The sequence below is a fragment of the Melanostigma gelatinosum genome (assembly GCF_949748355.1).
Source record: "Melanostigma gelatinosum genome assembly, chromosome: 10".
NCBI classification, from domain to species: domain Eukaryota; kingdom Metazoa; phylum Chordata; class Actinopteri; order Perciformes; family Zoarcidae; genus Melanostigma; species Melanostigma gelatinosum.
Window position 1 is genome coordinate 14893932 of NC_136643.1, and position 25285 is coordinate 14919216.

At 41.6% G+C, this 25285-nt stretch overlaps 1 protein-coding gene across 1 annotated transcript in view; it reads left to right on the forward strand.

Moving 5' to 3' along the window:
• The window catches only part of LOC306783691 (glypican-6-like), a gene marked incomplete at its 5' end in the record, with an annotated part of 69447 nt that overhangs the window by 41345 nt on the left and 2817 nt on the right, over window positions 1-25285 (forward strand). The window contains 3 exons of the mRNA XM_079277456.1: window positions 10728-10858; window positions 11518-11661; window positions 12632-12661. Coding sequence (XP_079133582.1) covers window positions 10728-10858; window positions 11518-11661; window positions 12632-12661 — 305 coding nt within the window. The remainder of the gene's footprint in view (window positions 1-10727; window positions 10859-11517; window positions 11662-12631; window positions 12662-25285) is intronic.

Below are 25285 nucleotides of genomic sequence, written 5' to 3' on the forward strand. Positions count from 1 at the left end.
TTTTTTAATTGGGCGATTGGTTTCGCTTGGTAAGTGGAGCCAGCCACAACTTCACTGGTTATGAAATGGCCAGCAACATATTTGTGTAAAATTCCTCATGAATAAAATATTGAGTGGAAAAACCTTCCCTCACACAAATAGACCAAAATGTTTTCTGCTCACAAGCATGCTGAAGGCAAGGCAAGGCAACTCAATTCTGTATAGAACGTTTCCTGCAGGGCAATTCAGTGTGCATTACAAGGTAATAAACATACAGCAAAGATAAGACATATACTATTTAAAAGTAAAGTTGTGCTAAAACCGGCAGGAATTCAAAGACTAAATACACCTCACACATTTATGCTTCACCATAATTAAGGCAAGCTGGTACTCAGTTCACGCCTACACAGGAACACGGTTTGCAGCAGTCATGCTGAATAGTTTAACGCACATCAGCCAACCTGGTTTATTGAGCCTCCTCCCAACCGGGGATGGGTATGGCATAGACAACACTCAGCTTGAATGAAGCAAAGGTGTTTAATTCAGTGTTATTAATGTTAAAAATAGTTTTAACCAACTCTAACTGATCTGACATTGAGAGAGAGAGAGAGGGTGAGTGGGAAAATGAGAGGCAAAGTGCATGAAAAGAGCTAAAACGTCTCTCTATGTTTGTAGTCTCCTATTGAATAATCAGTGGTGGAGGAAGTGTTAAGGTCCTTTAGTAAAAAATACTACTTCTGTTCAACCAATAGTGCAAACTTCAAAATTATTGAAAATAATTAAAAGAAAAAACAGTGTTGGGATCTAAAGGAGCGTGTTTGGGTTATCAGCATTTAAGAAACTGAATTCTTGACATCAATAGAATTATTGATGTATGTAACAATTATTAATGATTATTAATATAAACGGGGCACCACCCTGCGAACAGGGACCAATAACCAAACGATAAAACTAAGTCTCATAATTAGTAGTCACTCATAATGTCAATAGTCTGCGTATGACTATACATTCAGTGACAGTGAAGGGTTTTAAGTTCGAGCACAGGCTACTACATACAGTCTTATCAAATACATATGCACAAGTAATCACAGACGACTGCTCCTGAAAGTATAACAGAGTTTATTGAATCAAAATAATAAATGATCAAATCAATTAATATTGCAACCAACAAACGTTATCATACAATTTTATATGCCTAAACTAAAGAATGAATAAAATGGATGAGGGTGTATGTCTGTGTGTGTATGTGTGTGTCTGTGGGTGAACAGGAAGGAGTCTTACAGCTACGCTAAAGACTACAAAGATGGCGGCGTCGAGTGACGCTGGCCAAAGGGGAGGGGCCTTAAGAACTACAGCTAAAAACTACAAAGATGGCGGAGTCGAGTGACGCGGACCAAAATGGCAGTTAGGCTGCTGTATGTGTGTGTGTTTCGTGAAAGGAGGAAAGAGAAAAAAGGAGCGAGAACTCGAAGTGAATCACGCTTCGGCGTGCGATGTGGTAGGGAGCCTGATTTGCTGGCTCTATCATGCTTAAATATACCGCTGTCGTCTTTGAACTGCCGGTAACTTATGCCGTGACAAGCCACGCACCTCAGCTCACTCACCGAGTCGAGTTAATGAAAAGAGAACTTCCACCCGGAGTGGAAGACAATGAATGAAAAGAAATCAAACAAATCAGTCATAGTTGATACACAAATACAGCGGCGCTTCTCTGCGCCGTAATGATTGCGTAATACCTCAATATCACGCGACAGTAATTTAAACACACAAAAACACGGGAATATCAACATATAAATGAATGGCCTGAATTAAACTTAAGTTAATTTAAGCTAAGCTATGCCCAAATGCCAAGAATCTTACTTGTAGATGCTTCGTTGCAACGTTGAAGGGTTCGTGAGCAAAGTTGTCCTTTTTCTTCGAGAGGAAGGGGGGGGGGTGCTTCTCAGCGCGGCGTTGAGCTGGCGCTGTTTCGGTCTGTCGTGGCGCAGCTCGCTCTGGAGCAAACGCAGACGTGATCTGTCCTCGCGGCAGGGAGGGTGATCTAACTTCGGCTGACGGCGTGGTCCGTGCGTCTTACCGGGAATCGTCGGTGAAGGAGGGAGGCGTTGTCGTCTTTCCTTCGCCGGAATGTGTGCACCAAAAGAAAAAGAAACAAAAAGCGCTGAACTGATCGCTGAAGCAGATTCGTTATCGCGGGCTGTTTCATCCAGCGAAACGGCTTGTCAGGGTTTGAGTAGGGTTGAAGGGCCGTTGCTTCCTCGTGGCCTCGTGCGCTGGCGGGGCAAGCTGGACTCTCTGTGGCCTGGCCGGGGGGGGTCCGGGCGAAGAGAGCGCGGTGTGCTCCCTGTTCGACGGAGGTCGAAGGGAAAAAGCTGGATTCTCTGTGGCCTGGACGGGGGGGGGTCCGGGCGAAGAGAGCGGTTGTGTGCTTCCTAACTCAACCGAGGTCGAAGGGGGAAAGCTTAGAAGTGTGAACTAAAAACAGTTTTATAGAACATCGGCTGAACCACAGGGGTCCTGGGTTCGCCTGGCCTTCGGCCAATGAGATTGGACCATAGTTTTTTGGGGGGAGGGGGAATTCACACCTGAGTGTGAAATTTCACCCAGAGGAGGCTTGCTCTCATCAACTACAAATCAGGATGAGACCTTTGCTTGACAAAGTGAAGGCCTGATTTCTTTGTCCACAGCACATTTTGAAGCCATATGGTGAGGCCCCAACAACAGTAAATCCTCACTTTTAAGAAGCTGGAACCATGAAATCTGAAAGGACAAATTCCTCGTTCTTTTTTTTGTTAATTGAGTCATTGTTTCAGCTTTATACTGGTATATTCTCTCTACAGATTTCAGCCTCTCTGCTTTGCTCGCGCTGCATTCTGTAACGTCAAGGATTTATAAGATGGCCTCCAAGAAAAAGGGGGGGGGGGGACAGAAAGCTTCCTTACATCTGATGTGTGCCTGATAACACATCTGATTGCGCAATCAGATGTGTAGTGGATTTGAATTCGGAGAGCTTGAACTCTCGCAAGCTGCAGAAATTCAGCCACAGGGATTTATATTTCGTTGCCATTTCCGCTCCTCAAACTTGTAACACCCACAGCAGAAGGAATGGAGTTGAACATGTGGCCTTCTCATATGATTTTTCCATCATTGTTTTCACCCTGTTTGGGGTCTATGTGATGTCAAAAAGAAAATGAGTGTCAAGTACTGTCTACCTGCAAACTAGCTTTGTCCTCTGCTCTATTCGGGTTCTCCTCACTGCGTGAAGTCGACACCTCCATCCAGAGGATGGAGATGCTTTTGAACAGCAGTGAATTAGAACAGTGGTGCTTAAAAGCCATTTCAGCCCACACCTTTTCGAGTCAAATGGATTTATAATAGTCTAATCTTTGTGACTTTCTTTTTACCACCCATGGGCAAAGGGTTAATAAAATACACAGCTGCGCGAAGAAATCTCCCTAAAATAAATACAATTTTATTCCTTTGCAGTTACTCAGAAATAATGTCATTCAATTACAGTTACTCATCAGAATGTCGGTGATTGCAAAGGGGTACATCAGAATATATTGTTTTTCGGTGAAAGCTTGTGTGTGGAATATAACATTCATTCTGTTTCTTTGTGATTGTTGAGTTAGTAGCTCTGCTGGCCTCGCTGCTTGTACCTGCTCAGGCTGCTAAATAATGAATCCTGCTGATTGTCTAGCACGTGTCGCCTTCCTTGGTAGGATTGGTTCGGTTTAGACAAAAGGAAAGAGGGTACAAATATCTGGCTAAGCCAATCATTTTAGAAAAAAGGCAACCCGATGGACTGCTGCACTGCTCGCCCTTCATTGGACTGACAGGCTTCTACGAGCATGTTGTGCAGACACAGGGTCTAGAACCTGCAGTGATTGCTTCTAAGCTTTTTTGAGTCACCAGCCACCACCGGTTAGTTCTTAAATTGATGAATTTGCTCAGCCCCTCTTTCACTGTCTCTGTCTTTCGCGCTCTTTCTTACTCTCACTCTCTTAGTTAGCTCAACTTATAAGGTGATCACAACTTATTTACATCATCTTCAAGCTGCCAAAAAAAAAAAGGAGTTTGCCTTAAACAATCGGTTCAGATTTTTTTCATCCCTTTCACGTTTGTTTGTTGACTTTGTTTTTGATCACCATAATGATTCCTCTTTCGGAGGAATGGAGACAAATCCACGTTCCCCACGGGTTCAGTGTTTCCACTACCATTGTCCGTGCCCCCAGCTGGACCCCCGCCCCCCTTTTAAGAAAGAAACTAAATATTCATGTGCACATCAAGCAAATATTGTTGAACATATTTTGCTGAACATTGACCCCTTGTTCTGTTTTATGTGCAGAGGCATCTGTAGCGCCAACATTGATTTCCATTTTGTTTTGAAGTTCTTTGCTTGCTTAATCGCTGACAGTTACATGAAGATGTTAAGTGGATGTAATTACAGACTCATATCCCACCTGTGCAATTAGAAATCTGCGGAAAGAGAGAAATTGTGTGAAGGCGATAAATTATTCTCTCTGGTGTATTTACCGAGACCCAACATTGTCTTTGCTCAGAGCTGCTCCACTATCGTTGCTGTTGAGCCTTTTCACATGTGTGTGTTGTGGTGGTGATGCGCCCCGTAACGGGGATTTCACAAAGCGAAAACAAGGAAACTGACTGGAGGGGAAGGACTTCTTCAACATGTTTGTGAGCAAAACAGTTGAAACTATCCTGTCAGCATCCATAGACTGAAATTCCATCACATCTTCAAACCCATTCGTAACACGATCTACTTGAGTATGGCTCGTTATTAAATGATGATGCCTAGGTTCGTTAGCAGTGCAGTACAGTGTCAGTGCTTCTCCGGTGTATGGCTTTTACATTAGCAGCCTTGCATACTATTTAGTGTGCTGTTATCACTACATGGAAAATCTGTGCTCTACAGCCGCCCTCTACTATAATGGAAAAAGAATAACGATGAGTGTGTCGTGCTTTATTTTAAACACGACGAAGAGGCATGCGAGCAGTTCTCATAGGCTGTACTTGGGCACATCTGTGCTTTGAGCCCAATGCTAACTTGCTGATGTTTAGCAGGTTATGTTTTCAATGTTCACCATAATAGTTTAGCATGCTGACGTTTGCTAATTAGCAGTAAACACAAAGTACAGCTGAGGCTGATGGGAATATAATTTGCAGATTTGCCCATAGACAGAGATAAAACCAGATGATGGCTCTAGAAGAGAACATGTGTCCCTAATCTCGTGGCAATCCATCCAGTAAGTGTTGATTTGATAAATGGACTTTCATTTGCGTCGCGCCTGTCTAGTTTTCCGACCACTCAAAGCACTTACACTATGTCAACATTCACCCAAACACACACTGATGGCAGAGGCTGCCACCCACCTGCCCATCAGCATCTAATCTAATTCCCACACCGATGACACAGTGCAAACACACTTTAGTCTTGAGCATGCAGACCCGGAATCGAGCCAGGGAGCAAGTGGAGGACCTGCTCTGTAGCTCTCAATATAGCGATGCCTGAGCCGGCAGGTCGTAGCTAACGGTGCTAGCAGTGCTAAAAGTACGGCAGACGTGCTGACGGAGCTAAGTGTTTACTTGAGGGGGAACCAGAGGGTTGGTGCTACGCTTCTATGACCATGCTGTCAGTCAGGTTAGCGTTATCAGCTGTAATCCCCATATGAGAATGCTGCAGAGCAGAAGCCATGACCTAGCCAGTGTGGCACGCTCACATGCACTAACATGCACTAAAAGCACGCACAGTCGGCCGGGCTTTGTCAACAAAGCAAGGTCAGAGAAGCTTGGATTACACAGAGGGAGACCGACTGTAGTCTGCTCAGGTAGACGTCACTCCACTATATCTACATATAGCAAGTTGTCTGTTGCTGCTATAAGTGGTGCAACGGATCATAAAACTCACAGTTCGGATCACATCACGGATCAGAGTCACTGATCGGATCAGCACAAAAGAAAAAAAGGGAGCAAATATAACTTTTGGAGATCCCTGATCATATGTTTTGCCGCCAATTCTAATTGCGATCATTGATGATCCATATTGGCAGATACAGATCGTTTTGTTTGATTATAGCAGCTGGTCTAGAAGGCGCCAGACAATTTATTTGTATGCCACTGTCCCATGAATCATTTAAACCACTCTGTGGTCTGTAAACCATCAAAGATAAATGAAAAATGTTATCCCTTTACTTTGTTATGGTAATTTTCTTTTCTTCATAAAAACACACAATTCAAACGATATAGCTTAGAGCTGGTGTTAGGAAGCTAAACAGGTCCGAATTCATCTCTAATATCTGTGTGTGTTGTTTCTCACCAACACTACATTTTACAAGATTACATTTGAACACATTATAATGTTTTAATTTACCTTCACCCAATACTAATTTTCACTGAACAGAGCCTGAACACATCATAATGTAACTGAGCGGAGCCTTCGTTCGTAAGCGATCAGAGATCGGCGACTAGATGCCGATGTCCTGATCGCATATTTGACTGGCGGATAACAATCTTCGGTAAAACTTTATTTCACACTGTGATGGTTGACGTTAAACTGTGTAATTAATCCACAGTTGACCTGCGTGCCGAACCGTGAAGGGGGATCTGTACGGGTCACGGATCGACACTGGTCCGTTACACCACTAGCCTCTATATTGACGCTCTGAACCCCTGTGTATTGCACCTTGAATAGATTGTATTTTCAGAGTTAAGCTCCATTCTGTGGGCTCCATCTAAGCTTACAGAAAAGCTTTTGTTGTGTACTGTACATAAATTCATGACATACCCTTTGTATCAGATGTATTCTTGTATCAGATGAGGATATTTTGATTTACAGTGTTGTCCTTTCTGTGACCGCTCTCAACAAGTCACTGGATGTTAACAAGGAAGACAAACATCACCACCAACTAGCCATGGAGTCATTATATAACAACAGTGTATTATAATAATAATGTAATAATAATAATGTATTATGTATTAATAATGCAGCTTCCATAGAATATGATGTTTTTGAAAAACAAAATAAGAAGTTATGATCTTGAAAATCTTTTACAGTTTGGTAAGAAAAAATAATGATCGATGTTCTGAGTGTGCCGTCTGTGTCTTATTGCTATTCATATTTTAAAAGTGAAAGCTGATTTCGTTATGTGGAAATTCTGTTTGTGTGTGTATACACGAATGTGTAGGCTATGTTCAAGGACTTTTTGGTCAGGACGAAGTCTGTCAAAGGAACAACATGCATTCTTTTTCTTATCCATTTCTATACAGCTTCATATAGCACCATTAGTTGGTTGACTGAACCACAGATGAGCTATGCTTTACAGAATCCAAATTACACGAGAGCCATTTTTCATTCCGTGGCACTCTTCACAGGCAAAGAGCCATAGATAGGCCTGTTCGCTTTCCTTATTTGTCCTTGTCTGCCGGAGGTTGCCTCTGGCTGACATAGCCTGAATTTAAGTGGGCATCAATCTCGATAAAGAGGCAAAGCACAGAGCAATATTACCTCCTCATATTTGTTTTTAGCTGTTTAGCAAGGCAACGCAAATAAGCATGTCTCACACCACAAGCTGAAACATAAACCTCAAATATGAAACAAAAATATTTGGATCTCCCTGTGGTTTTACGGCATTGGTGTCTTTTCGGTTTTACGTGTCTATATCTCGACACAGTCTCAGCTGTTGTTTTTAACACCCACAGCTTAGAATAGGACAGCATGCGTCTATTTGTATGGCTGTGTCGTGATTATCAAAAGATTTCCTCCGGCTGGCCGGTGGCCTATCTCAGTGCTGCAAAAGTGATGCAGGGAAAATTTGGCTCAGAGTGGCAGCCATGCCACAGAGGACTGGACTTCATGCACTCCTCGTAAATGATGGTCATTAATTCTCCATGTAGGTAGAGGTTTTCCACGTGCGGTGCAGGAGCCCTTCCTCTGGGATAAAGTCGTACCCCGGCCACGTTCAACCCAATCAGCACCACTTCTCATTCGTCTATGCCCTCTTATTTCTCTCTCACTCTTTCCCCGTCGCTCCCCGTCTGCTCTCCCTCGGTCATGTATGAAGACAAATTTCTCGGCTCTCTCTGTTTGACGAGCCCATCTGATAAGTTGCAGAGAAGTCACCATGGTTTCCATCATTTGTGACGCTTGAGGCACTCTTCTTTTCTCCTATTGTGAAATATGAGTTGTTCCCAGTTGGCTCCCTTGACCTAAATTCTCAGTGTTTGCACTTGAGTTTTTAAGCTCACGCTTGAATTGAGATTTTTTTTTTAATGTGTTTGTTATCAAGTAAGCAGACATACCTGAGGCAGTTGAATTCATTTGCATTATAATCAGACTGAACAGCAAGCTATATTGCAACGCCAACTTCAATATTCAAAGTGGTTTGCCTAAATTGTAGTTTAGCACCAAGAAACACATTATAGCAGCTGATCAGCATCACTCCAAATGAAGAAATAGTAGAAGTGTCATCTACTCTTGGACCATATGGTTGCACAGTGGTGCGATTGAAGTACTACAGAAAACCATTTGGCACCGACATAGTCTGTATAGTAAAATCCCAGCAAGCCTCACACATTAGATTGTTCTTTGTTATTAACAAACAGAGAAGTTCTTCAAAGGCTCAGACTTCCACATCATTTGAAAGTCCAAGAATGACAAAAATAATACATATATATGTATTATTCTTGACAGTATTTGTATCCTAATATCCCCTTTACATCAATAGCTACCTTTTACCAGGAGTAATATTTTATATTTCTTTCATTTAACATCCATTGTTTTCATATTTCTTTTACACTTTCCGTCATTTTGTGTTCCATTTTTGGTCTGTTCTCTGAAAAGGTATTTGTGCCTTCACAGCTTGGGTATAATTGTACTTATATCTTATGATGGGTGGGGTGACTGATGAGGCTGTCATGAGCATGTAAGATTGTTTCTTTTGTCTCTAACCGACAGGATGACCTTATTTAGTGAGGACATATTTGTAGAGTCAACACGACAGCCTGCTGGTGAGGTCTTGTCCTGGGAGGTCTATGGATGCAGAAAACCTCTCCTGACAGACTATTTAAGTTCTGTCTCCAGATCTGGGACTCGCTCAGTTATGAGTTAGTGGTTTGGTGATGTCCAACTCCCCGGGGCACGCCACACAAACGCAGAACTGCCATTACAGAGACTGCGGCACATTAGTAGACCCTTGAGAGCACTTCAGCAGTGTTTCTGTCTCATGGCAACATCTATTAACACTCTTAACCTCGAACGAATAACAGCTGTTGTCTCAGCTACTGTGAAATCTGCACCATCACAGCTGAAATGTTAAATATTTTCAACACATCTTATTTTTACATGATCGGTGTTAATTGAAAGTAATGAAAACAAATTGGCTTTGTGGAGATGATAATGGTACGTGTAAGGCCCTCTGGCTTGTCCCCACATGAGGATATTAATGAGCCATTGACCTTATAGAATTCATTGCCCCGCAGCGGATGTAGATAAACGCTTGGCTTTCAAAAGTGTTATTAAATCAATGACTCATCAGTGCTATTTGTTGCATGTAGCCGAACAACATTTTCTTGATTTGGTTAAGTTGATCTACATGAACATTGAATTTGCCCCAAGACGCATTCACGCTGCTTCATACAGTAAATGTATTTAACAATGAGAAGGTGGAAGTAATTGCCAATACTGTGTTCATGTAGTAATCAGAAGGCAAGACATAATCATTTGCTGTTGAGGTTATGACGTTTGGTTCATAGTGTAATCTTTTAAATGTCAGAAAATTCTCCAACACAATTCCCCAGAGCCCGAAGTGATGTATTCAAGTTGTTTGTTAAATTCAAGTTGTAGTCAAAATCACAAAAGTATTCAGTTCACAGTGATATAAGATAGAGAAAACAAGCAAATCCTCACATTTCAGAATCTGGAAACAATTTTGGTCCTTTTGCATGAAAAATGACCAATTATCAAAAGAAAATGTAAACAGATTCTTGTTTTATTATTGATTAGGCTGGTATAGCGTTAAACGAAATTCAAATCATTTAAAGTGGAAATTAAAAGCTATTTCATTGGTTTTCTGTGGAGTCGACCTGTTTTTTTTTATTTGCTGTGCAAGCTGACAGAGCCTGACACACTGCAACATAAAGGAACATGAGCAACGTGAGAAAACATTCAAAGCATTTTTGAAAACGTATGCATTTTTTTTTTAAAGCACTTACGTAAATACGTAAAACACAAGCTAATGCAAAAAATCCACATGAAGAAAATGCAAGAGAAAATAGAAGATACACGCAATTACAGGAAGCCTGTAAGCACACAACTTAATTGAGCTGCAACACAGTAAAATGCATCCAGGGATGTGAGTAGGATCCTTCCTGCTTGTGTTTTATGATTGTCTTTCCCACATTTTCAGTGAACTTCTAAATGTTTAATCAAAGTTGTGAATATGTTTCCTCTATTTGCTTGTATTTTCTTAAGTTGCAGTGCACAGGATCCTCTCAAGTGCGCGACTAATATTGGACCCTGCAGCATAACGCGTGACGGGAATGTGTCACAAAGCAAGCGAATGAGACCACACAATACTTTGTGTTTTAAACAACTTTAAGTTTGATAAAACTTGCCTGTCCACTTAGATACCTGTGAAAAGTGAAAATGAAACAGAATTTGTTTGCTTGAATCTCCTCCCTCCCTCCCTCCCTGCCACACCCAACCTTTTTTTTTTTTACCTTTTTTATGACAGATGCCATGCTGCTGGTGGCGCAGAGGCTGGAGGGACCTTTCAACATTGAATCTGTCATGGAGCCTATTGATGTCAAGATCTCAGAGGCCATCATGAATATGCAAGATAACAGTGCCCAGGTCTCCTACAGGGTACGTCAATTATGTTTCTTCCCCAGAGAACAAAAGTAACACCTCAGACAGGTTGTTGAAGTCCAACTTGAAGGGAAACTAGGGGAGCAATGACTTTCTTTGAGCCATGCTGGGCTGTGTCTCAGGTGTGTAGTACAACACGTTCTAATTATGTCCAACTTTAGGTCTTGTATTTGAATTACATGTTTCGATTTGGTCAGATAATCTTAGTTCAACTAACAGTAGTTAATGTGTTTCCTGTGTTTCGCTGCATTTTTCGTTTGCCCACAAAATTGTAGTCGGAAAAAAAAAAATGTAGGCGGTTTGTGAAGATCTCTTTCTGCCTACGCAGTTTTGAATGCCTGTTCTCATTCAAAGATAAATGCTCTGTTGGCTTTCACATGCAACAGATGCAGTTTTGTTTGTGGTTTAAGTATAAGTGGTATTTTCCCAAAAGCCTGTAAAAACTTAAATCTATCATCTTAAATAGCATCGGTCACAGCCCCAAGTTGAATCACCTATCAGTGTGGTTACCTCAACTTGACGAAGAGCACTGTCACGCTGGTAATGTGGGGTGAATGCTTCACAAGACCTTAACAAAACAGCATGTTTTCCTCTTTTCCACTTCCCGAGTAATTTAAACCCCTGACAGTTGGGTGCCCATGTTTTTGTAATTGCAGGTTTTTCAAGGCTGTGGGCAGCCAAAACCCGCAGGAATGACTAGGTCTGCCCGTGGTGTTCCGGATGTGTTCCACGCTCGCTTCAGGCCGTACAGCCCAGAGGAACGGCCTACCACTGCAGCTGGCACAAGCCTAGACAGACTGGTAAGGAGGCCGAGCCAATGCTGCCGTTTTCAGACGAGACACTGCTTCAGTGTAAACATCGTTTGTCTTTCTGACTTGACACTGTTGATTAAAGCTGGTGATTTGCCGTCGTAAGCCCCCGGAGCCGGAAATTAATTCTTTGTACTTGTCCTGCATTCAGGCCCCTCTATCGATTTGTGTTTCTTAACAAATCAACAGCTTTACCCCAAGAGGGCAGGAGGAAGGTGTGTTGTGCTGCCTTCAGTGTCCGTCTCATCTCTGTGTACTTGGCAAACAGAAAAGAAAGAGGAGATGGATAGATTTTTTGAGGCTGACCATATCAATTGTTTGCTGTAAAGCACACCTTTCTTTTCTATCAGATTACCTGTATGTTTGTTGGGCTGGATCTCGACACATGGATTTCCATCTCAAACAACCTTGAAACCTGAAATGCTGCATCAGGGTAAAGGTTAACACGGAGCTGACAGACCAATTCAGCTGAGAGACAGTTCTCAAATCACGGATTACCTTTGCAGACACAGTGCCCTTCCTTTCTCCCCTCTAGCCCTTTTCAGAGTAAATGTTTTGAAATTGTATCTTAGTTGTGTTGAAGACACCGGAAACCCAAAAATATTGTTTGCATTATTGACCTTTTGAGACGCACCGAATGTATGAATTCTATTTCGCGGAAAGGCAGTCTCGCCCACAGAGTCTAAAACATGCTAAATCAAATGTCCCAGAGCTTTGTGGCAGGTTAATAACAGGCCATGTAGCTAATGAATACATAATTTGAAAAGCAACAACGAATTTAGTTATTTGTTTAATTCAATGCTAATTATGTTTTTGCACAAACCAATTCATTCTCCACGCAGTTTTAATGTCTCATGTATAGCAGTTGCCTTCTTAGCTTTTTATGTCCGTCAATGATTTCTTCCACCGACACTGAATTAATTCAGACTTTCTCTTTCCCTGCCGTTATGCTGCAAACCAGAGGATTGTTTGGAATGCGATGCAACACAGTGTAAGGTTCAACATTTTATACCCATTTCAGATGTTTTTTGTTGGGGACTATTGTCTGCGACTGTCTTCTGCATTATGACGGAGCAAACATGGTGTTTTAATGTGTGGTTTGGGGGTACATTGTGTTCTAAGCAGTATAGATATTTACAGCAAACAAGCATCGTGACCTGTAAATCCCAGTAGTATCCGGCACTCGGTGTGCTAAGTGTCACTCTCACTTCCATCTCACATGTGGAGTCGGCGTCACCGATATTGGCCACTACGTTGTGTGTTATAGCATCAAAGTATTGGCTGTTAAACATGGTGGTTTTCAGATGAGTTGCTAACACTAACAGGGATTGTAGACCACATGCAACAATGTCCTCAGCTAGTGAGGATTCCTCTCTCTCGAGATCCAAGTTTAGTCAACCACCACATCTTTTCTTGACACAACCCAGACCACGACGCTCAATGCCATAGCTAATAGAGCCAACTCCTTCAGGAAGCCAACCAATCAGCAGGTCACATGCTCTGTCAGAAGTGGAAGAGGTGGAGAGCTGTGAAGTGTTGGTGCAATGGCACAGTGACGATATAGGGGCTCCAGATTGCTCATGAATAACTGGGCAATTAGCCTGCTAAGGTTAGACGGGGCGCAGTGACAGGGGCTTATTTTCAACATGCCATAACTAGACCAGTGTACCTGAGCAGCAAATTCCATTATCAACATCATGAGGAATGTGCATGAGGAATCCATGCTGATCATAGTGGCCACGGGAAACGGCAAATCATGACATTTCCATAATGTAATGGGGGTTGTTTGGTTCAGGAAAAGAGAATGCTTGGTTTGTCTTTTTGCTTTGTGCGGTTCACATCCATTATTTCAACCACTGTCAGGTGTCTGCTGAAAATCACACCGGTGCAACATTAGCATTCATTTGGAGTCATGGTTCAGACAAATTGATGGATATTCACTATGTGCTTTTGGCCTCCGCTAATTCCTGAGAAAATATCTGTCTCTTTAGCTGCTAAATGCTCCACAATGTTCACCAGTTAACTTTGTCTGCCTGCTGTTTGGTGCTGAGCAGATAGTGTACATTGGGTTTATTAGAACTTTCTTCACTCAAACAGCCGTCTGCTGTGTCCGCAAAACTCCGAGAAAACGAGAGAACCGAAGGTTGCCGGCCTTCAAACCAAGACAATAAGCTAAAACATGCTTTAAAGCTCATAGCTGAGGAAAATGCAGAATGAGGTGATGATTCTCTGTGGGTTTTTCCACTGCAAACCACCCCTTTCACATACAAGTAGAAATGTGATCCATTGTTTTTACAAACAAATATTGATTATATATTGTCACTGCAAGTCAACTCAATTTGAAAAATGGCCTCAAAGTTACGCAAGAAATGATAAAGGGCACTTCATATCCACTCACATTTGACTGGTAACTCATCAGCTACCGTGTAAAGCATGTCAACACAGCTGAGTGTGGAAATACTGTACACATACAGAATACATAATACCTGAAGGTATTGCTCTTCCAACTGCAACTAGATGTTAGCGCAAAGAATTCTAAGACTAAACCTCAGCGTTGTTTTAGAAATACAATGTCAACAACTATTTATACATGATAACTTCAGTATTGTTAAAAGAAACTGCCAGCAACTGTTTTAGTCAAGTTAATAGTCATTCCTGATATAGCGTTGGTTATAAGCATATACCAAGCAAGCAAAGGCATGGCAACAACACACAGAAAGATATTCTCAAAATGTATTAACAGCCTAGATATAGTATTATTACAAGTATGCATTTCTAACTTGTGAAAAGTTGTGTAAATATTTTTCTATTGAGGTCCTGCAGCTGACATCACTGCCTCTAACAGCCACCATACTGGAAGGAAGACATGTGCTTCTCTCTGCCACATATGAATGCATCAATACTGACTGCTGAGGAAGCTTGCTCACATGAGCGAATCTTATTAAAGCAAACTTCCACGATACCATACATACTACCACACCATACTAATGGAGGAAGTATTCCTTTGCAGTGATCATTTAAAAAATAAAAGTGCAGGCAGCGTAGAACTGAATAGAATCAGTTTAATCGACACAACATGGCCTGCATCATCACACAAAAAATGAAGCCTACAGCTGGATGTGATCTTCGCTTTGGTCGCATTAGCTTATGAAGAAAGATGTGGAATCCTCAGTGGCCATTCGTTGTGTTTATAATTTAACATGCATTTCTTCTCTTAGCGTGGCAGTGACAGGAAGGATGGTTGACCTGGTGGCTGAAAATATTCCCCATTGATTTGGTTTAGGCTGCTTTCTAGGACGGATGCATGCTATTATTTGTTTAGAATATAAAGCCAAGTCAATTTAATTCATGTTGGGCCGGATCACAATAGGAGTTGTCTTGTGAGACTTTACATATAGAGCAGGTCTAGACCACACTCTTTCTAAACAACTGAGTCGTGGCAGTAGACGTCACTTCACATTCACATTGCATCTCTCTGGTTGTTTAAAGTTAAGGTGATACAGGTGGTCAGGGACCTTCTGTGAAAAGCAATTTATTAGCCATCGTTATTTATGAACTCGCTTCTTGCTTCCTCCCTTCGACAATAAGTTGTTAGTAATGTTTTTGAAAGGTTCAGATATTGACCGTTGTGTCAGTCTGTAACTGCGGTGGTGGGAAAGTTTTGCCACGGTTGTCGATTCTCTTTCCATTTCCAGCATGAACAAAATACAGAAGTTCAATCATAGGGTTGGCTCTTGGGGTCTCGGTACGAAAGAAATGACAAAAATGCAATAAAGAATAGAAACTAGTTTTTACCTGAAGCTTTCTGTCAGTTAATAGAAACAGCTGCATGTCATTGTTTCACACCTCTATGGTGTATGTTCAGAATAGGTGTGAAAGTGTGAGTCCCATGTGGCTGCTGCCTCGTGCCATCATTACCGTGGCAGCATTGATGTGTTTATCTTGCAGCAGGGACATGACTGAATTCGCTGTGAGAGCACGTCTTTGTTGTCTCACACACTGTCCTCGTTTACATTCTGGCACGAGATACATGCCCTGCGACAGTGACACTACTCAGCCTTGTGGAACTTGACAGTTGTTTAAGGTGTCCTTTTGATAAGAACTTCTTGTCCCGATTTTACCGTTAAGCTTTTGAGTCAAAGGATGTGCAAGGGATGGCAGGAAGAGCCTGCATTCATTTCTTCTGTTTGCCTATCGAGAAGCCTGCAGGAGCGGGCCCACCTCCAGCTCAATGAGCCATGACTGTTTAATTGCCTGACATTCTGTCAGAGCACACGCCCTCAAAGCTCTGAGAGAAATGGAGATTTGAAAGTCCAACGAGGGGATAAAGGCACAACAGACTGTCAGGCTCAGAGGCGGATTATAGATAAGAGGTGTAGCTTTTAATTTGACATTTGGAACAAGTTTGGTGCAGTTCAATTGAGTGTAGTTGTATCGGTCCTTTTTGTCTCCCTTGTGTTATACATGGTTCGCATTTTATCAGTACGGCACTATAAACAATAAGAGCAAGACACAGACAAGACTAGACTGTAGAAAGAGCCTGTAGGGAACAATCTTTGCCATAACTTTATGTTCCTTAATAGCTTTGGACTCTCTTTTTACATAGCTTTCAGAGTCTTGAAAGTCAATCAGATGTAACTTTTGATTAAGACAGCGACTACAAGGTTATTCATGTACACGCTCTTCCCTGATTATTAACAGATGAAACCCAGGTCATCATTTACCAGCTCCAACAGGGATTAAAAACACTCACTTTATTAACGCTAGCTCTGTTAATGAGTTTTTTACAGAATCTAATTGAAAAATATCTGAAATTCTTGGAATCTTTCAAAGAACAAGATGGATTTCCAATGGTTTTCACCACTTTCTTTTTCCTTTTTTTTCTTAGTGGTACAAGAAGAAAACGGTTAAACATGGCCCCCTTACAACTAGTACCAGTACTAAAATAAGACAAAATGTGAAAAAATACATTTGCGTTTTTAATTATGTATTACTCCATTTTTGTATTACAAATGTTTCCAAATCTGATTTTCATCAACATGTGAGTCAGCTAGTTTTGGTAATATTAAAAAAACATTTTTGTGACATTGTTTATAATTATTTTCTGTTTGTGCACTCATTGCGCATTACTCGAGTCTCCCACAAGCTGCTAGTTGTAAGTGCTTACAATGGAAGTGTTTGTTGTTTACGTTGATGATGATCATTTTGGTGGAGTGGCTTTTATCAGTGCAGATATGATTTACTCCTGCCGTTCTATTTCCTTCCTCTCCTTGCCTGTCTCACTGTGTCAAACATTTGTTGTACTGTTGGCAGAAGTAACTGCGTTTTGGAAACCAAAGTCAACAATTGACGCTGTATTCAGCACGCATTCAGGCATGCGCCCCAAGGTTAGTCTAAACTTGCTACAGCAATTCCCGACTGCTGCTTGAAACAGAAAAACACTTCACATAATCCTGTAGGAAATCGTCTTCATGGAAACTGCTAGATACTCACAGCGGTTACCAACAGAGGGTCACAAAATAAATAAGAGGGATCGCAAGTGTTTATTTTCTTCTCAGGTCTGCTATATCCCTAATCGTGCCAATGTGCACTTCAGTAGTCGTTTCAAGTCCAAAAAAGACAATCCCTCCTGTGGTCTTGGCTCGCCCTCTAAGTGAGAAAAAGTGGCAGCATGGTGGATCAATGCTTAGAATTGAAAAAAACATTTTTGTTGTTCCTTTTTTATTCTCTTGGGGCACTCCATTTTCCTACAGCCACACCATGCAGGTCAATAAACTGCTGTTGGGTGTGACTGTGTCTGTCTGTTTGTGAGTATCGTGAGAGACCAGTGAATCGGCCCAAGGGTTTCCCTCGCTTTGGCTCCAGCCTTCCATGACTGGATGGTTACGAGTGAGTGTGGGAAGAGTATCGAATAAAAGGTGCAAAAAAAGGTCGTTTTTCAGCTGTGAGTAATGCGACTGGATCAGAACAGCCTATCAAGCTGTGTAGCATCTCATAATATAACAACTGAGCGTGGTAGAAACCGTGATATCACTCTCTTTCTCTGTTCCCTTCATTGTAAGGATAAATGATGAATTCATACACTTATTACACGGGTAACTTGTAACAGTATAACATTTAGTAAAACTGAATACTCAAGCACACAATCTTTTTTCTCTCTCATTCTTTGCCATATTCCAGCGGGAAACACTGAGTGAAACATCCGTGTGTGGTTTGTGAAGTCAGTTGTCAGGAAAAAAAAAAAAGCCCGACCACTCCTTTCCCCAAAATCCTGACCCTGACATTATATTTTTGCAATCCAAGAACAAGTCAAGCCACTGAAACATTCTTGTTTTGGACACAGCTTAATGGAAGCAAAGTGGGCCTGTCCACAGATCCTTTCTCTGAGTTGTTGTACCTACTGACTCTTGCCCAAGCCATGCAATTATGTACATTCCACAGATTCTAACATAACTGGTACTTTTTCTAAGACCACACAAAAATAAATAGTCTCGAAGTGCACATGTGGCATGATAGTTCAGTCGGGCATTGTTTGACTTTAACTCAATCAAGTGTAACAAACTCTGCATATACCACGTAATATACCTTTAAATGTAAATCACCGCTTCAGCAGAAACAGGTTTGGTGTGACTGCTTAATTAATTATTACGAGTGAAATGTGAGGAAACAAACGACGGCAACAGTGACCGGTCAAAAACGTCTTTTTCCACGGATGATACTCTGGTGTAATTGTTCTGCTTGTGGTGTAAAGCTGTGGCATTGCACCACATGCAGACAGTCTTCAAGGGACTGGCGAACTGTAAGTGCATCTGCGTTGTTCCCACACAGCAGTGATAGTACTGTATGTTTCTCCTTTTCAAGCGTTCACATTAGTGTGTCAGAACAGCCGACATGCGGAAGCATTCTGTACATATATCTACAGGCTCAGTGTCCATCACTGACCTGGTTTAAAGGGACAGTTAAAAGTTGATGTTAGGTTTTCTGCCCGTCAGCAGTTATGGAAGCAGGAGTGCTTGGTGTAGCTGATGTGGGATGAGTTGAATGCCAAGAACTGAGATTTCCAGGCATTTCTTGCTAAAATCTGCTCCCGTTTCCTGGGGAAAATACCTGTGAAAACCCCGGATTTTTTGCCTTTACCGCATTTTCATTTTCTTTTAACTCAAAGACTCTACTCAAAGTGCCGTTCTACTACATTCTACTACCATATAAACTACTTAAAATAGAGTGTTTATACATTGTCGTATTGTTTTACTTTACTAATGGCTCTCTCAAAATCATTGTCCTTGTCCCGGACAGCTTCCAGTTGTCAATGTTTGTAATTGTGTAAGTGTGGAGCAGGACATTTATTGAAAAGAGCTTTCAACCTCATTGAATCTAAGGTTCTGAAAAAGGCCAGTTTGTACGGATTTGTAACCATGCAGATGAGTCTCACACTAAAGGGCGTATGTTTGCACAGTCAAGGTGACCGGCAATCACAGTCACCACAAAATGACCACGTCCACCATAGCAGATGAATTTCAGGATAAACTCTTTGTGCAAACTCACCACTGTTTCATCAATATTCTGTCATTGCTTTCTCACTGTGGGATCGTTGTGTGATACATTTTGTTCACCGTGATATACCATATGGCCCAACTGTGTAGATACCTTGGGACTGAGCAAATGGTTTGAGGCAATATTATGTAAAACGGGGCCACAGAGTAATTCCCATTGTACACTGACAGTATGTAAATATACAGAAATACAGTTATGGCCAGTTGAGGTTGGGCTCATAAAAGACCTGTGTATTCAATAATTGTAACAGAGTGACCACATGTCCCTACAATCACAAAGGACAGCTGCATAATCTCTTACATTTAAGATATCATTTATTTTTTTGGATGCTTTTTTTGCAATGTGATGTATTTTTGGGGATTGTTTCTCAGTGGAGTGATCAAACCTGATCGTCGTTGGTTTGTAATCATGCGTCTCCTGTAACAAAACAGTGTCTGCTATTTTTGGATTCAGCATTATCCTTTTCTCTTTCCTTTTTTCTTTTTTCTTTTCAAGGTACACAGAGATTAGCCGTCACATTAAATTAAAGGCATGATGAATTATTTCTCCGACAACAGTTGTGAAGTCTGTTGAAAGTTGAAATCAAGTTATGCCTCCAGGGTGTCACAGAACTGAGCGATCCTACTAAAGTATGAAATCAAAACTGAATTTGACAAGATGGTGAGATAGTATGGAAACAAATCAAACCCCTATAAAGTACTGTTTATGGCAGCAGTTTTTAAATCTTCAGGTATATGTAAGACAGACAAGTGATGAATATAGTTTTGTTATTTGCCTCTATAGTATCTGTGTCCTGTCCTCATTTTCTGTATACTATTATAATGGATGTCACAGCATTTCCGCGACTGTTCAAAACTCAGGCTGCAATATCAAAACAAATGCAAAATAATGGCCGGTTTTCAAACAATAGAATGTTATTTTTTTGTCAAGTATCCACTGCCAGGAAGCAGCATGATAACGACATCACATTGCTGTCACCCGGAGATATAAGAAAGATGAACGTATTGCCGAGGCCGGCGCTTTGTCCAGACGTCCGCGTTACATCAGGTGGCGGTATTCTACTGTGTCAAACTCATGCCGGGACGTGATCCGTTGTAATCAAGGGAAACAAGGAGGGCCGCTCCAGCTGAGACTTGGAAAAAAAGGGGCAATGGCCCACAGAATGATGCTAAAAATGGATTTACCATGCACACATGGAGCGTAGCCCGGCAGCGGAGGACAGAATCCACCGCTGCACTGTCATATCCAACCGCAATTTAGTTTGCAAGTGGTTGTGCTGTTTTCCAACCATGATTTGCTTTTGGTGAACTATTCCCATCTGTGTGAGTAGTGCAAGATAAACAGCTGGGCGATGTCTTTCTTGTCTCATCTATGGTGTAGTCACTGAGGGGAAACTTATTTGCTTTTGCCCTCTGTTGATGGATATTGATTGGATGATAACAGCCCACATCTATATGCAGTCTGGTAGTTACTTGCTCGAAGCAACACTGCCAGTCACCTTTCAGGTGATTGTTTCCAGACAAGGACAAAACAAGACCTGACAAAAGGGGGGGGGGGGGGCAACTGCTACTCAAAACATTATCACAGAGGTCATTTACTTGGTATGCTTTGGGCGAGCCAGTATTATTTCTACTTTACAGATTTTTTGAGCCGCTAAAAGTGCTTTAGAGTCCAGGTGGCAGGTCTTGGTTGAGAGGATCTGTTGTTTATGGGTAGACCTGAACCAATAAGAGGGACTTTATGATTAAAGACACTTGTTAGACACTTGATTAAATCGCCATGGTCCAGGGACATGCACCCTGCAATGCGTCAGCGCCCTGACACTCTACACTGTGGCAGTTGAACTGGTTGAACATGACCACATAGTGCACCGAGACTTAGCGAGGAGGGTGCACGAATCTTTAGGATTGGCTCAGTCGACAACACAACTTGATCAAGAATGTGATGAAGAGGCAGAGATATTCTTACTGTGGACTTGTGAGAAACTATTCGGCCTTTCCTCAAAGTGGTCACTGGTCAGGGAGAGACTTATGACATGGCCAAGGTCTTGGTATGAGTTGAACCAACTCCCTGACCTCTGAAATTGAGATGCAGGAAGAATACTGCATTCGTATCAAATGAAAAACTATTTTAACGCAGGACAGGAGGAGCAGTTGCCAGGGAAAATAAGTTGATGGAGGAGTTGTCTGCCCCTTGTGGTTCAGTGGTGAGACATGCTGCCAAGTCTATGATTAGATTGAACATGCACTAATTTAGCTCTGACTTGCAGCAGAGGGATAGGCTCGTTGTCAAGCAGTGACAACAACCCCAGATAATTGCTTGAAAAATAATTTGTTGTTATTTAACAGCATAGAGGTGTTAGAGTGAGTCAGAATGTGAGAGAAAGGGAGATTTACCAGCTGGCGGAACAGTCAGCTTTGGCATCATTGTGAGTGTGATGTGTGTTGAGACTGAAGATTGGAGCGATAGTCTGACCACATATTTCTTTTTCTTTTGTTGAAAGGCAGATAGCACGTCCAGGAATCATCCCACGGCCAGATACGAGTTTAGGCTGCTGACATTGTGCTGTGGCCAGGAGTGTGACTACAGCTTCAAAGGCAGTGACACGTCAGCTTTTGATCTGAGAATAGGGAAGGGCATCTGAAAACCACTGGTCAAAATCCAGCTCCCGCACATGTCTGTGCTGAGCTGGAAGGTGGCACACAAGCTGCCACCTGTTAATGGAAAAACCAGGACAATATACAACACTTATGACCTGGGATGATATTATGATATCCAAAATCGAAGACGTCTCGTCTCATATGAGAATATCATGATGATATCGATATGTTGTCGAGCCCTACTGTGTGTGCGCAAAACAAGACCGGTGATAAATATTGCAAGAAATGCTTGGAGTATTTGTAAACACAGACGATACAGATAATCTCATTGACTCATACTGTTGTTTCTGGAAATAATAATTCTCCGTCAACATTTCCTCGTGTTTGTCCATTCAAGCGAGCCAATTACTTTGATACGGCTGGTAAACATTGTACTTGTATACTCGGTATGTTTGGGTGGATTTTATTCATGGTTACGAGAAAAGCAAGGGTGAGGCTATGTTTCAGCGCTGTTTATTGCTGAATTAATCTGCTTTATCAAGGTTTAGCTGCTGGGTATAGACTTCCTGTTTTCCTGCTCCCAAGGAGACAGACAGAACAGAAATAGAGAGAAGAAAATCAGAGATGATTGATTTGATTACATTGATGATTGAATTGATATTTATTACAATTAAGAGCAATTATGATCGTGCTCGACAGCTCATTTCCCTTTTGGTTCTCGAGGAGAATAGATGGAAGAGTACAGATGCTGTACAATCCAGAGATGACTGAGCACACGCCGTTATGTTCCAGTTGGAAGAAAGACCCGGGGCTTTTTTTTTTCCACAAAGCTTTTTCCAAGAGTGTGAGATCACGGGCCAGCTAGCCATGAAACCATCACTTTAACTTTGGACATTGGTACCAGAGAGAAAGAGAGAAGAGAGCAGAGTAGCAAGGGGGCTGAGAATAAGAAAGAAACAGCATGAAATCATGTATGCTTCATGACAGGGAGACGAAGAGCAAAGGAGAAAAAAAGATGTCTCAGTAAAGGAAGAGTTGGCAAAACTACATCTCATGGAAGCTTTTCATCCTACAGGTTTCAATTGATGCTTAACCATCAATCTCTTGATTTAGCGAAACATAAGCTATTTTAACGGATAGGGTGAGATTCTGTGTTTTTGGCTTTGCTATCAGAAAAGACATGAACCGACGACTTAATCCTTTATCTCTGTAGCAAAGGCCTGATATATCTCACAGTATTCCTCTGTGCCGTAGATCTGCATTGTTGTCCAAAAGCTATTAAAAGCCCATCAATGGGTAACGCGTTCCTTCAATAAACACGGCTGGTGTACTTTATTTTGAGACAATCCCGCAAACACCGTCCTGCTGCATACTCAAGGGCTCCAAATGTGTGTTGATTCGCGACTGAAAACATTCCCCAACAAAAGCAGAATTGACTCCTGTATGAGTAACATTTGCTTGAAGCTAAAGTATGAGACAAATATCTTATTTTTCCACTGAAACCTTTTGAACTTCAAAAAGTGAAACATGAATATATTTACGAGCATTTGCAATGTTTTTAACCCCTAATGTGAAAACCCAGCCAAAGACTACCAGTACTACTGTAAGTCAAGGCAACTGGATTTTCTGTTCTACAACGACGCAGAGAACATTATATATCATGCCTGTAAGACATAGACTGTAGATGATGTGATGCATAGAACAGAACGAGAGCAAGGCCATGCATGTAAAGCCCGATAGGACAAGCCTTCATCTGAAAGACCTCGGCAAAGTGGAAAATGTATGAAACTACATCCTAGTGTGTTATACCATTCTTTAAATGTTTGTATACCGCACATTCTTGCTGAATATGAGAACTTAAAGTAGAGTGTTACATTGTGCATGTAGTCCAATGGGCTTTTAAAGGTTAGATTTGAGAATTTCAAACCGTAAAGGGAAACAAAATCCTCCAGTTTATCTAAAAAAAATCACCAAATTTGGCGATACGTGTTTTTTATATGACTACGATAAGCACATTCATGCGTGTGTGGCAATATGTTTGTGTGGGGTTATAAACGAAAACAAAATCCTTCATTCATCTGTCGTATTAAAAACAATATTCTGTCTGTGATGGAGTGCATTACGTGAAAAACATCTTTACAGTTAATGTTCATAGCAGTCATTTCCCAGCACTTGTGACACCTTGAATGTCTTCATGGATTGAAATAACTGTCACACTTTAGGGTAATCGGCATCTGTTCGGCTGTCACTGAAATCCAATGCACTGAACTGTCGTGAGGTGAGAGGGAGGTGTTTTTTTTATAATCTTCATTGTGATCTTTAATGAGAATATCTTTTGTCACGTTGCACACACACTTCCTCTCTCCTTCGTCACATACCATCAGCACACTGGGATCATAACGTGGGCAGGATGTTCCTGTTATTACTGTGGATTCCTGTGTATGCCATTCTCTTTTTTTATTGGTCCTCCTAATTTCATCAGTTTCCATGGCAATTACATTCTCTATGTTAGACCACATGGAGAAAGAAACATCGTTAGTAAATATAATTCGTTTTAGTTTGAAAATGTGTTTTACCCCATTTCATTTCCTCTCTGTATACTCTCTCTCTGGTTGCTTTCATCCGTCTCCCCATTTCCAAAAGACATAGTGCCATCTAGTGTGCATTGCAGCTGGTTGCATGCCAGGGCTGCTTGTCTTATTATCTATTCATGGGCAATGCGCAGTGATGTGAGAGGCAGGCTTTTCCCAGAGGCATATGTATTGTTGTGTGAAAAAGCTACACCTTTCCTGTTCTTTTGAAATTGTCTCTGTTAAACATCGTACATTTGAGGTATTTTCAATTATCCGTCTCAATAGAGAATTGCGTTTGAGAGATGTGTTTGTTGTGGTTGGTTGCTCGGTCACTCACGGATAAATGGTTGAGTACAGCTTTGTGTGTCAACCTTGCACATGATGAAGTGTAATAATCAGCCCACTAAATATGTAAACTCTTCTATTTTCAGTCACATGGCAGCAGCATGTTTAGTGGAGGTGCTGGTTAAATATTTATATTACCTAAAGGTGAGTTTTTCATTCCCAGTTTGATTCACACGTGGCCAGGTTTTGCCAGCAGATCCTGAGAAAAACGGTGAATCTCTCACTTGTTAAACTAAACTTAATGTGTGAGGTTTAGTCAAACATTGCCAGTCAATCTCTTGCATTGAGTGCAGCCTTGACCCTCTGGGCAGCATCAGAGCCGCTGAAGTGCTTTGGCATCGGTGTGACAGGATTAACACATCAAAAGCAGAGTCGGGGCCTACAGCAGCGTCACACAGTCAGTACAGCACCTTTCATGTTCTGCTCAGGTTCACTACAATTTCACGTAAGCCAGCAGCAAGTCAGACGGAAAAAAGATAATGGAGCCAACCTGCTGCTATCAGGCTTTCCCTCAGCTTCAGTGAAATATGTCAAATTCTGTGT